The sequence below is a fragment of the Moschus berezovskii genome, chromosome 1 (genome assembly GCF_049115385.1).
Source record: "Moschus berezovskii isolate FMDL1 chromosome 1, NW_MosBer_1.0, whole genome shotgun sequence".
Lineage (NCBI taxonomy): Eukaryota > Metazoa > Chordata > Mammalia > Artiodactyla > Moschidae > Moschus > Moschus berezovskii.
The window spans coordinates 88,312,552-88,325,216 of NC_142460.1; the positions used below are offsets into that span (position 1 = coordinate 88,312,552).

The 12,665-nt window shown below is 40.7% G+C and overlaps 1 protein-coding gene across 1 annotated transcript; it reads left to right on the top strand.

Moving 5' to 3' along the window:
• The first annotated feature begins 1,094 nt into the window (after positions 1-1,094).
• Positions 1,095-11,835, top strand: CSTA (cystatin A). The gene is made up of 3 exons (XM_055418520.1): positions 1,095-1,226; positions 9,877-9,978; positions 11,586-11,835. Exons 1-3 carry the CDS (start codon positions 1,161-1,163, stop codon positions 11,712-11,714), a joined length of 297 nt encoding a protein of 98 aa, XP_055274495.1. The 5' UTR covers positions 1,095-1,160; the 3' UTR covers positions 11,715-11,835.
• The last annotated feature ends 830 nt before the right edge of the window (positions 11,836-12,665 follow it).

Below are 12,665 nucleotides of genomic sequence, written 5' to 3' on the forward strand. Positions count from 1 at the left end.
AACACAGAGATATTAATTGTTGTGTTTTTCTGCACTTCCTTATGTGACTCTTCCCCTGTCAATTAGAAGCATTGATTTTACCTTAAAAATAACTAGGACATATAGTAGCACAAGAACAACCTGTGCTTTGAGGAAGTTTCTGCTTCCAAAAGCAATTATTGAGAATCAAGAGGGAATCTGAGAGTAACAGAGCATAAGCTCTAGAAAAAGAACAGAGGATATGCTGCTTTCCCCATGGCTGACTACTGGGGAGATCAGGTAAGAATCACCTGTATCAACATGGAATGACTAAAAAAAAATATTGAATAGAAAAAAGGGATAATACAGAGTATATGTTCAGTATAAAATTTAAGCAGATTTTTAAAAAACACACTAAATAAAAAATATTTTAAAAATGGGCTAGAAAGATACCAAATGGGCTAGAAGGATACCAAACTCACAATGTAGTTTACCTGTGTGGAGAGCCAGACTGGGGATGAGGGAATGGCAAACTGTGATAGTTTATTTCTTGAAAACAGATACCAAAAAAAAAAAACAGATGGGAAGCAATATGACCGAATGTTAAAGGTTTTAATTCTGATGATAGGAATAAAGGTGTTTGTTGTTTTATCCTTTGTGTTTTTCTTTATTTTAAGCAGTTCCAGAAATGTAAAAACAAGTAAAATACAAATATCCAGCCAAGGTTCTCAAGATAGATCTTTTACTTTTTTTTTCTTATTAAAGTTAAGTCTGTTTTAAACAATCGGCCTTGACATTATTAAAAAGTATTCCTTGAAAAAATAAAGTTTTGTTAGAGGTTTTAAACACTGGGAAACTCTGGTTGTGGTTTCGAATTTCATACTTCAGAGGCAACAGGATGAAACCACTGCCAAAGAGAACACAAAGAAGTTTGACTCTGTTCCAACACACCTTGTACACACCCATTCGTTCCTCCCCAGCCCCTCATTCTTCCCAAGTCCTGTTAGTGTTTTCCACTGAGGAAGCAAGAAGTCTTACTTCCAGGCATACTCATTTTCCGTGTGCTTTTTTCTCTCTGAGGAAAACAAAACATTCTATAGGCGGAGCTTGTGAACAACAGCCTCTTTAAAAACCAGAGTCTCCACCCTTACCTGACCACTTCAGTGCCGGCATCCTGCCCAGAAAAGACACAATTAGCCAAAATGATCCCTGGAGGTTTAACTGAAGCCAAACCTGCCACTCCAGAAATCCAGGAGATCGCTAACACGGTGAGTGAATGCAACCCAAGGAAAGGTTTGATCCCAAATCTTGGTTCCTAGGTTGGCCCTGGGTTAAATGAAAACTGGAACGTGGGGAAAAGAGTGGTTTTGTTTGGACTTCCTTCCAACTGAAAATTTTTTCAGATGAAATCTCTGATAATCCTAACTGAGAATGATCTTGAGCAAGACACATCCCTTCTCTGAGCCTCAGGTCCCCCATTTGTAAAAGAAGAATTTTTATGGGATCATCTCTAAAGCTCTTACAATGTATGATTCTAGGATTACTAATTCAGCTTCTGATGAAATTTGTCTTTTCTTACCAAGTGTAGCCAACATGTAATTAAAGTCTGAGGCTGTTAACTATCGATGAACTAGACTTTAAATGCACTGTAGGAAAAAAAAAAATAATGAGTTAAATGTAGAATAAATCATAAAAATGATCCACTTACAAACTTACTACAAATTTGTCTCAATGGACAATGTTTTAGTATTTGGGAGATTACATTAATAGAGAAGTGACATAGTCTATGGTGATTTCAAACTTGATTATGGTGAAAATAAAACTCAATGTGTTTAGCAGGTTAATATATTTTTCTAAGTGTTGTCTGATTTGTTATCACCTATCAAAAATTGTATTGCATTTTTATGAAAATAAAAATATATAAATTACTATTTTAAATTTATAAATTGTTGCCCTATTTCCTTATGTCATTCCTTCCTGCCCTTTCATTCTATGACACTGGCAAAGACTAGCTTCATGTGTAAGTGGAAGAGATGGGATTCTCTATGTTAGAGCACAGAGAAGGTCTCTTTTGCCTGGAATTCTATCACTCCTTCTGTGGGGCTAAGTATTTTCCTTTCAAGTGTTCTTTAAAAACAGTAAATACCTTCTCACTTATCCTTTCTTGAAGAAGATATTATTAAGTCATTAATGCCTTCACTGGAATCCCTATATTGTCAGTGTTCTTAAACTTCAATGGGCACACAGATCACCTGGAAGTCTTATTAAAAGATCAGATTCTGACTCAGACTCTACTTATTAAAAGATCAGATTCTACTCTAGGGTAGGCCTGGGGTTCTGCATTTCTAATCAGCTCTGGTGATGTCCAAACTGTGGTCCATGACCTCACTTGCCTGCAGGACTAGAGATACAGCGTATTCTGAGAAGTTGTCAGGAGATGGGCTTTCTAAAATCAGAGGGCAGCAAAAGACTCTCAATTTCTTCTGTGATGTGAAAATAACACCTCTTGCCTTGCAACTCCAAGCTGTAAGGACTGAGAGCTCATGCATAAAAAAAACTTGGAGGGAATTCCCTGGTGGTCCAATGGTTAAGACTCCATTCTTCCAGTGCAGGAGTCATGGGTTTGATCCCTCATCAGAGAACTAAGATCCTGCTTGCAGCGAAGCACATGCAGAAATGACTTGGAAGTGAACGTGCTTAAGTGAGGCATCACAAATGTTTACTTCTGATTTTTCCTTGAGAGCATTCCTGACCCGGGAAAATTCCTGAGACTCTTCAGGGACCAGAGCTATAAGGGGGCTTGGAATAACAGATATTTGACATATAGAAGATAGAAGGTGCAGAAAATTATGATGGTTTTTATAAAACCTATCTTGGTTTGCAAGTATAATTTTTTTAAGTAACAACTTATAAGAAGGCCTTGCATTATTAATAACATCTATCAGTAAGCCACATCTTAAATGTATACATTAAGTTGAAAATGTGTTTCTTCCTGCTCACCTTGGGCTTCAACTCTGTCAGAGAGGTAGAATAAGAGTTAGTTATTGAGTAGCTACATCAGCCCAGAAAGATGCTTTGCAGTTTTGATAGCCTTGTTCTCCATTCAGCCTCTCATTTGATTTTTATAATCCCTGGGGCAAGGAGGGAAGACATCATGTCAGTTTTTCAGATGATGAAACTGAGATTCAAAGAGGTTAATAACCATCTAATCAAGAAGCTAGCCTAGCTCCAGATTTATGGCAGCAACATGATGAAGCTTGTGGAGTGAGGGGAATACACTGGGAGGAGACAATGTTGCAAACTTGCCTTCTCTGTGCAAGCAGCCAGCCTCCCTTTTAAATCAATATGGGAAATGAATATCAATGAATCATTTCTTTAATATCTCTTAGGTGTCCAACATTGTGTTAAATGTTATAGAAGATCCATAAGGACTATAAGATACAGCCCCTGCCCTCAGGAAGTTTACAACCCATGTAGGGAAGTCAAGATATCTAGAGCATAATATAAAACATTTTCCAGTTAAGTACTTTGTCATAATCATAGGTTTGGAACCAGGAAAAACTTTAGAGATTACTGGCCAAACGTTCTTACTTTCAGGCGAATTACTTTCCCTGTGTGGCAGCTCTGTTCCTCCAGTACTAAACTCCCAATTATCACTCGTCTGCCCTTGCTCACAGGAGATAGCCTCAGGCGACAATTCCCATTTAAGGGCTGGAAGATTGAGGGATAGTTGGCTTAGAAAACATTTTAGAGTTTAGGAGGCACTTTCACTTCAATTATATCATTCATTCCCCCACAAAACCCCCCAAGAGGCAGATATTACTCCAATCAGTTTTTAGGTGAGGAAATTTAATCAACACCTTCTCCAAGATTATAGAATTATTTAGGTTCCTGGGCAGGGCCAGGGAAATGGGTGGGCGTAGGTAATCACATACTTAATATGACTTGATGGGGTCACAGGGAAGACCTCCACTTACCTGTCATTTACCTTGAAGTCTTACTCCTTTGATGTTTTAATGTGTTTCTAGTTTAAAAATTCACCTATTAAAATCAGATATATTTGGAGGAGATGAAGTTTATCAGCTTTCCCTGTTTTTATCAGAGAGCTTCTCAGTGGAATGCAAGCTGAAGGAAGGACCCATTGGGGAGGCAAAGAGAGGAGGGGGAGGTCATCACACATAAAGGAGAAAGCATCAAAGAAAAATGAGGACCACAGGTTCAAGGAATTTGACATCAGAATGAAAGAGAGAGCTTGGATCAGAAAGAGAAGAAAACCAAACAAAGGGCTTGGGGTTGAGAAGTCTTGAACATTTTTGAAGGCAGAAGAAAGGACTTTCTCTATTCTGAAGATAAGAGAGACTGGATGGTAATGGGTGGTATCAGGTATTAAAGGCTGTTAATGGTACTTGGGTCCAGAGTGTGTGTTAGTTGCTTAGTCATGTCCAATTCTTTGCAACCCCATAGACTAGCCCCACCGGGCTCCTCTGTCCATGGGATTCTCCAGGCAAGAAATGGCAACTGGAGTGGGTTGCCATTTCCTTCTCCAAAAGGAACTATAGAAAGAAAGAAATTGAAGTCACTCAGTCATGTCCGACGCTTTGTGACCCCATGGACTGTAGCCTACCAGGCTCCCCCATCCATGGAATTTTCCAGGCAAGAATACTGGAGTGGGTTGCCATTTCCTTCTCCAGAGTACAGAGGAATAAAGTCGCTCCTTCAATATTCTCTCTACCTCTCTTTTATCTTCTTTCCTATTTGGGGAGACAAGCTATTATGAGGGAAAGCAACCCTGGTTTCTTCATTCAGAAAACATTGATTTGAGAATTCCCTGGTGGTCCAGTGGTTAGGACTCAGCATTCCCACTGCTGAGAGCTTGAGTTCAATCTCTGGTTGGGTAACTAAGATCCCACAAGTTGCATTGTGTGGCCAAAATTAAAATTAAAAAAAAAAGAAAACCAATTTTGTACACAGTACTGAGTGAATTGCTCTAGGAAGAGAAGGGACATAAACCTGGTCCTACCCTCAGGGAAATTTGTAAAATAAATTGGAGAAAAGGGAATGCACATAAGGAAACAAAGACTCAAACACGGCCCCATTCCTGAATATGTGCATTTAATATGTGTAATTAATTACTTATTATGTAAATTATTAATATGTGTGATTAATTACTTAGTATGTAAATACTTAATACTTAATATATGTAATTAAGGATCAAATGAAGGGCCCACTGGCAAGAGCCTCTGGATCATTTTGGCTGATCCATTGTCTTATGTCATCTGTGAAAAATCACTGGATGAGAATTCTGAGTATGTTTATATATAGGAAAGAAATGCTATAGCAATAATTTTCATTTTTAGAAATAAGAGCTATTATTACACATGCACAGATGCATATACACAAAACACACACATGCGCACACACACCCCTAAGTTGAACCTGGCTGCTGAATACCATTCCTGGCATAAACACAGATCATAACTTTTGTCTGCCAGGACACCACACAAAACCTGCAACAAAAACAACACACAAACACCCCATCTGAGCACCATTATGGACACACCCGGGAGCTTAGCATACTGTGGCTCTTACTCACCCACAAATGTGTGTTCTCCTCTCTGACCACAGCCTCCTCATCAATCAGCTCTTCCATTGCCCCCACGTACAGAGAAGCTGCGGTTCAGCCACACCAGAGTCCTTCAGGCACTTAACCTCCCATCTGCATCAGAGCTTGCTTCAGCCCACTCGATCACTCACCCAGCTGGATCCCATCGTGGGTGGTTTCCTACCCTCCTCCACCCTGATTTCCATGACCCTGTGAGCTCTGGCATTCCAGTCCTCAATCAGAGGTCACTCCCACTGCCACCACTTCCTCCTCAGCTTCTACTCCAGCTTCAGAGAACTTTGTTCAAGGAGGATGTAGAATCACAGAAAACTCACCCTTTACAAATCTATGAATTCATACCAGTGAACAACGGCTGCAGGGCCCTGGGGCTGCCAGATAGCCTTCCAGTTACATCCTGTGGGTTCTTTTCTAGAAACCCTACAGGGGTGGAACTGAACCTTCTCTATCCTCAGGTTCTCAGTCCTTCCAATCCCCATGGCCTGATCAGATGGCATTTCAGTTCTTTCTCTTAGAAGATTGCAGCCGTCTGGTGTAAGAACCCTCTGATTTACTTTTCCTTGCTGACTGCATGCCTCTCTCTGGTCTAAGACTTGTCCTCCTTTCTTAAGGTAGGTGCCATTATTTCTTGTATGCTGGTTGCCTTGCCCCATACTTCTCCAGCCCTCAAAACATAGGCGACAGATGTCCACAAGTTGCCTCTTACCAACCCCACTGTACTTTCATGCCGCTACCCAAACTCTCTTTTGTTATTCTCTAAAACATCGCAAAAATGGCCTATCCATGCTGCCACCATAATCTTTCTATTCATTTTTCCTAAATTATGCATAGCCCAAGTGTGTTTCTGCAGGATGATTACAGGTTGGGGAAGGTAGGAGAAATGCCTGCGTCTTTGGTGCAGCAAGGCTGAAATCCTCATATCCTAGAGAATTAACAACTCACCAAGATTCATCTTCTGCAGCAACAAGAAAAGCTTGAACAGTTCTGGGGTGACTGCACTTTATCAGCTGCTCCTCCCTGATAGCATCCTTCACCTGGCTTGGACCCCAACCTATACTGTTCCCTTCAGCACCTCAACCACCACCATGCATAGCAGATTGAAGAAAGTAAGGGGCAACTATGCACAGCTTAAGGTCTGTCTACTTACCAGCACATTGGACCACCATTCCCCGCTGGTCTTCACCCTTCTAGCACCCATCCTGGGGGGGTCTTTCGACACCAACCTGCCTTCTGAAACTTAAGGTTTCATGATCAGTTCCTTTCTACTCTGCCCCTTTCCTCCTCCTCACCTGAAATCTCATCATCCAGGTTCATATCATCCAACAATCAGTCAGTTCAGTTCAGTCGCTCAGTTGTGTCCGACTCTCTGCGATAGAACAATACAAATCTGTTTTGCTGGAAAGAAGGAGCAGAGCTACAGGCTGTAGGTACAGTGAACCTGCAGTCAGGGTGCACAGTCTGTCAAGTGTCCATGCACTTATGAAAATGAACAAGGACATTTGAAATCAACTCTCTGATGAAAAATTCTTGACTTGTGGGCTGCATATATACAATGGAAAGACCCAAATCACAGATTTGGATGTGTTTCTGGGACAATAGGAATAAAAATATCTGATACAGGGTTCAAAAAAAGATAAATCAGATACTCACTATTCAAGGTATTTAAAACCTTAAGTATAATTAATAATTTTTCAGCTTTTAGCTGTCATGTTCTCTCACAGTATCAGGTTCCTCATCTGCAAAGTGAAGCTTAAATAGATAATTCAGGGTTTAGTGTCAAAATTCAATTCAGTTCAGTTCAGTCGCCTAGTCGTGTCCGACTCTTTGCGACCCCATGAATCACAGCACGCCAGGCCTCCCTGTCCATCACCAACTCCCGGAGTTCACTCAAACTCATGTCCATCAAGTTGGTGATGCCATCCAGCCATCTCATCCTCTGTCATCCCCTTCTCCTCCTGCCCCCAATCCCCCCCAGCATCAGAGTCTTTTCCAGTGAGTCAACTCTTCACATGAGGTGGCCAAAGTATTGGAGTTTCAGCTTTAGCATCAGCTCCTAACATGACAGGTACCCAGCACTGGCTCCAAAGGGTGAGGATGGTGGAAGCAATAAGACACTGAACTCTTTCCTAGCTCATTCTCTGCACACTTGGCCACTTTTTTATTCTCTCTCTTGTGCCCTGTCTCTTCCCATTTCTTTCTCTTTTTTCTTCACTATTTGTCTTCTTCCTTTCTCTGCTTTGCAACCTTACTTTCCATCCCCCCAAAAAATCACATTTTCCCATCTATTCTGGAAATTTCCCATCTATATGGTAGAAATGGCTGGTGGTCCATGAAGTGTCTGCCCTTCAAAAATGGTCTGAGAGCTCAAAGAGTTTGCAAATGTCTAGGTCTTTTTTTGGCTGTAACAAGGTGTATCAAACACACACATTTGTTTCCTTTCCCTCTAAGTGATAAAGGGTTGGAGGGGAAAGTCATATCCACAAATATGAAGACAATGAGAGAGAAAGGCAAACACCTCAGAGATATCAACAATATTTTGTGGGTTTTTTTTCAACAAAACGTTGAAAGATGGAAAACACAAACAATGTAAAATGATTTGAGTCATCTAGACAGAGCCTAAGCCACATAAGGGAATGTCTGAGCCAGAAGCAAGCAGACTCATGGTACAGAACTCCAAAATGGCTCAAGCACTAGCAACATCAGAAACTTAGGGAGACAAGAGTGAGGCATGCAGCTAAAACCAGAACTGATGGAAGATTGAGAAGCAGTTACACTGCGCCTAGGTCCTTCCCTCTCACTATTCTCCACCCTGAAAGATAAGCTGTTTCCGGTCCTCCACACAGACAGAAGATTGGAACTCTACTCTTAGCAGAAACTGAGTCAGAGAAACCATAGTGGGCACTAGTGTAGCATGCCCAGCTGAGAGCTGGAATTCAGTAGAGGGATACCCTGTAAAAACTGACAGACTTAGTAAAAACTTGCATATTCCATTTGAGATTCTCTAGCTGCTTTTTCAGCCACTCCAGTACTCTTGCCTAGAAAATCCCATGGATGGAGGAGCCTGGTAGGCTGCAGTCCGTGGGGTCACTAAGGGTCAGACACGACTGAGCGACTTCACTTTCACTTTTCACTTTCACACATTGGAGAAGGAAATGGCAACCCACTCCAGTGTTCTTGCCTGGAGAATCCCAGGGACCGGGGAGCCTGGTGGGCTTCCGTCTATGGGGTCACACAGAGTCGGACACGACTGAAGTGACTTAGCAGCAGCAGCAGCAGCTGCCTTTTCATGCTTGGTTCAGGAATGCTGGCATCTAAGCTTGTATCCCCTTCCGGTAGACAGAAGGATGGCCTTCAAAGACGGCCACATTCTAATCCCTGAAACCTTCAGGCAAAGGGACTTGCAGATATGATTAAATTAAGGACCTTGAGATATGCTATACTATTTTTGCAAATTTGAGTCTGAAAATTTTTTTAAAGATCTTTTTTTAATGTGGAAGATTTTTGTTGACATCTTTATTGAGTTTGTTACAACATTGTTTCTGTTTCACGTTTTGTTTTTTGGTCACAAAGCATGTGGGTTCTTAGTTCCCCAACCAAGGATCAAACCTGTATCCCCTTCACTGAAAGGCAAAGACTTAACTACTGGACCACCAGGAAAGTCCCTGAAATTATTTCAAAATAAAAACATTTTGTAATTAAGTAGGAATTACTGGTCTCCTACTTTTATTAATCAAAGATGTATTTGTTAACACATATTTAACAAATTTGTAAATCACATACAGGGAGTTCAAAATAGCTTTGGTAATTTGTTCCCTCTTGTTGACAAAAAATTGATCAGCTGATTTAAGAAAGAAATGGAAACTTTATTCGAGCTGAATTTGAGGATTATAACCCAGGAAGAGCATCTCAGAAAGGACATCTAATGTTCCACCTATTAGAAGTCAAGGCACAAGTATGTAAGTTTTTTGAGACCAAGGGCTGTACATCAAACGATGTTTAGTTGACAGTTTATTTAATCCAGATCTAAGCAGAAATATGGTTTGTCATGTGACACCTACAAGATCAAGGAGGAATGTTATCTTTGAAGGAGTTGTCTTGTTGATGCTAAGAGAATGTTGCTCTTTATGGCTGAGCAGGTATTCCTGCTAATGGGGGTGGTCTGGTCGATAATGCAGACACACAATGCATAGTGTGGACCAGGAAAAGGGAGGCCAATGGGCAGAGAAGATTTTTTGTTGTTTAAATTTCTCTTGTATTGCCATAAAAATATGACTTCTATTTCATACTCTTTTCTTAAGGTTAAACCACAGCTTGAAGAAAAAACAAATGAGACGTATGAAGAATTTACAGCTATAGAATATAAAACTCAAGTGGTTGCTGGAATAAATTACTACATTAAGGTTAGACTTCAACATTCACTTTAGCACTAAAAGATATTGTATCTTTCATTTTATGTGATGTTCCCTATCACCCCTACTTTATCATTTGTTCCTTCTCCTTGTCCTAAATCAGGACACCTACATGATACTTCCCAAGTGGTAACTCTCAAACTTGGCAGATGATGGTATATTTATATCACCTTTTCCTTGTGAAATTAGAAGGCTTTCTTCTACCGATTCTTAATTTCCAGAAGATGTAAAGAAAAAGATTCAGAATTCAGAGTGTGTTTAGCTCATAACCATGGCTTCTTCATGTGGGATCTTCAGGATGTGGGGCTGGACCAGATGCTATCTTGAAGCTCTCTCTGTCTCAAAGCTTTGTGAGTCTATGAGCCTGGATTGAATGGATTTAAGCAATGGTTTGAATCAGTAGCTGAGAAAATAATTTAAACCACTTTTGCTATTGCCTAGAAAATCCCATGGATGGAGGAGCCTGGTAGGCTGCAGTCCGTGGGGTCGCTGAGGGTCGGACACGACTGAGCGACTTCACTTTCACTTTTCACTTTCACACATTGGAGAAGGAAATGGCAACCCACTCCAGTGTTCTTGCCAGGAGAATCCCAGGGACGGGGGAGCCTGGTGGGTTTCCATCTATGGGATCGCACAGAGTCGGACACGACTGAAGTGACTTAGCAGCAGCAGCCCTTTAAATAAGCATTTTGATTAATATAATTTAAATACATGGGGACTTCCTGATGGTCCAGTGACTAAGACTCTGTGCTCCCAATGCAGGGGGCGCAGGTTCGAGCCCTGGTCAGGGAACTAGATCCCATCTGCCACAACAGTTTGTGAGCCACAACTAAAAAACATGTGACCTGCATGTCACAATGAAAATCGAAGATCCTGCCTACTGAAACTAAGACCTAGGGCAGCCAATATAATAAACATTTTAGAACTTTCATTGTCTAAACCAAAAAGAAAAGTGGAAATTCTTATCATAGTTTTCTAGTTCCCAGTTTCATGCCCAAACTACCATTTCAGTCTTCATACAAATGATTTCCCAGGAATATCCCTTTATTTTAGAAGGAAAACTAGACTCCCCATCCTTGGACCCTGCTCAGTTTTACCTCTGGACATTTATAAAGCAAATTCTAGTATAGATATGGGAACAACATATCCCAAATTTTCTAGGGCAATTCTGATTTTCTTCTTTCTCAAACCATGTGACAAAGTTTCCCAATTTGGGAGTCAGAAAACAGAATCACCGAAAAGGCTGTCACCCATTTTCTTGATTTGTGCATCCTTGAAAATAAAATGTAATTCTGGATTTGATTTGTGCACAGGACCTATGCCTCTTGCCATGTCTTTAGCCTGCCCTTTCTCTCATAAAATAAAGCGGTAGATTTATGTAAGTGTTAGTCACTCAGTTTTGTCTGACTCTTTACGACCCCATGGACTGTAGCCTGCCAGGCTCCTCTGTCCATGGAACCAAGGGTCAATAAATGGTGGTCCAGAAATGCTATTCCAAAAGAGGTTATTGCAGCAAAGTCTTTATAGGTTTGTAGATTTTTCGTTTGATACGGATCCACACAAATAAATCAATCTCCTTTTTCTTTTTCAACTTCCAGATACAAACAGGTGATAATCGTTATATTCACATTAAAGTATTCAAAAGCCTTCCTCAACAGAATCAGTCTTTGACACTTACTGGCTACCAAGTTGACAAAACCAAGGATGATGAGCTGGCCGGCTTTTAGCAGCGTGTTCCTAAGGTGGTCGATTCTCTCCTCTGGCACCTGATTAATGACTCCTGCTAATAATAAATGTAGCTATCAATAAAGAAGCATTCCTTTTCCAATAAAATAATCTCTTCAACTAGTTCTTGTCTATTTTATATAATAATAATTACCTTTTCTTTCTCAAAATCAATTTATACCTTGAGATATAAGAAATTCCATGCAAACTGATATCAACTGGAAATCTTAAAAAAATTACTGAGGCCTAATGCTCTGATGCTGGGAGGGATTGGGGGCTGAAGGAGACGGGGACGACAGAGAATGAGATGGAAGAATGGCATCACCAATTCGATGGACATGAGTTTGAGTGAACTCCGGGAGTTGGTGATGGACAGGGAGGCCTGGCGTGCTGTGATTCATGGGGTCGCAAAGAGTCGGACACGACTGAGCGACTGAACTGAACTGAACTGAATGCAACTGTTCATGGGGTTCTCAAGGCAAGAATACTGAAGTGGTTTGCCGTTCCCTTCTCCAGATAAGGAAAAAGATGAAAACAGTGACAGATTTTATTTTTTCTTGGCCTCCAAAATCACTACAGATGGTGACTACAGCCATGAAATTAAAAGATATTTGTTCCTTAAAGAAAAGCTATGATAGACCTAAAAGTCGGACACAAGTCAGCGACTGACCAACAGCAACAAACATGTGTCTACATGCTTTTGTGTATACAAATGTTTTTATTTCTCTTGGGTATATACCTTCGAGTAAAATTACTGGTGCAAGACAACTCTGTGTTCAGAGTGACATTCAAAGAACTTACAAACTGCTTTCCAAAGCAGCTGCCTTATTTTACCCTCCCAAAAGCAGTCTGTGAGAGTTTGGACTTTTCCAGCACCCTCATTAACATTTGTTTAGCTGAATTTTTGAGTCTATTCTTCCTACTGGGTGTGAAATGTTTTCTTATCATGGTTT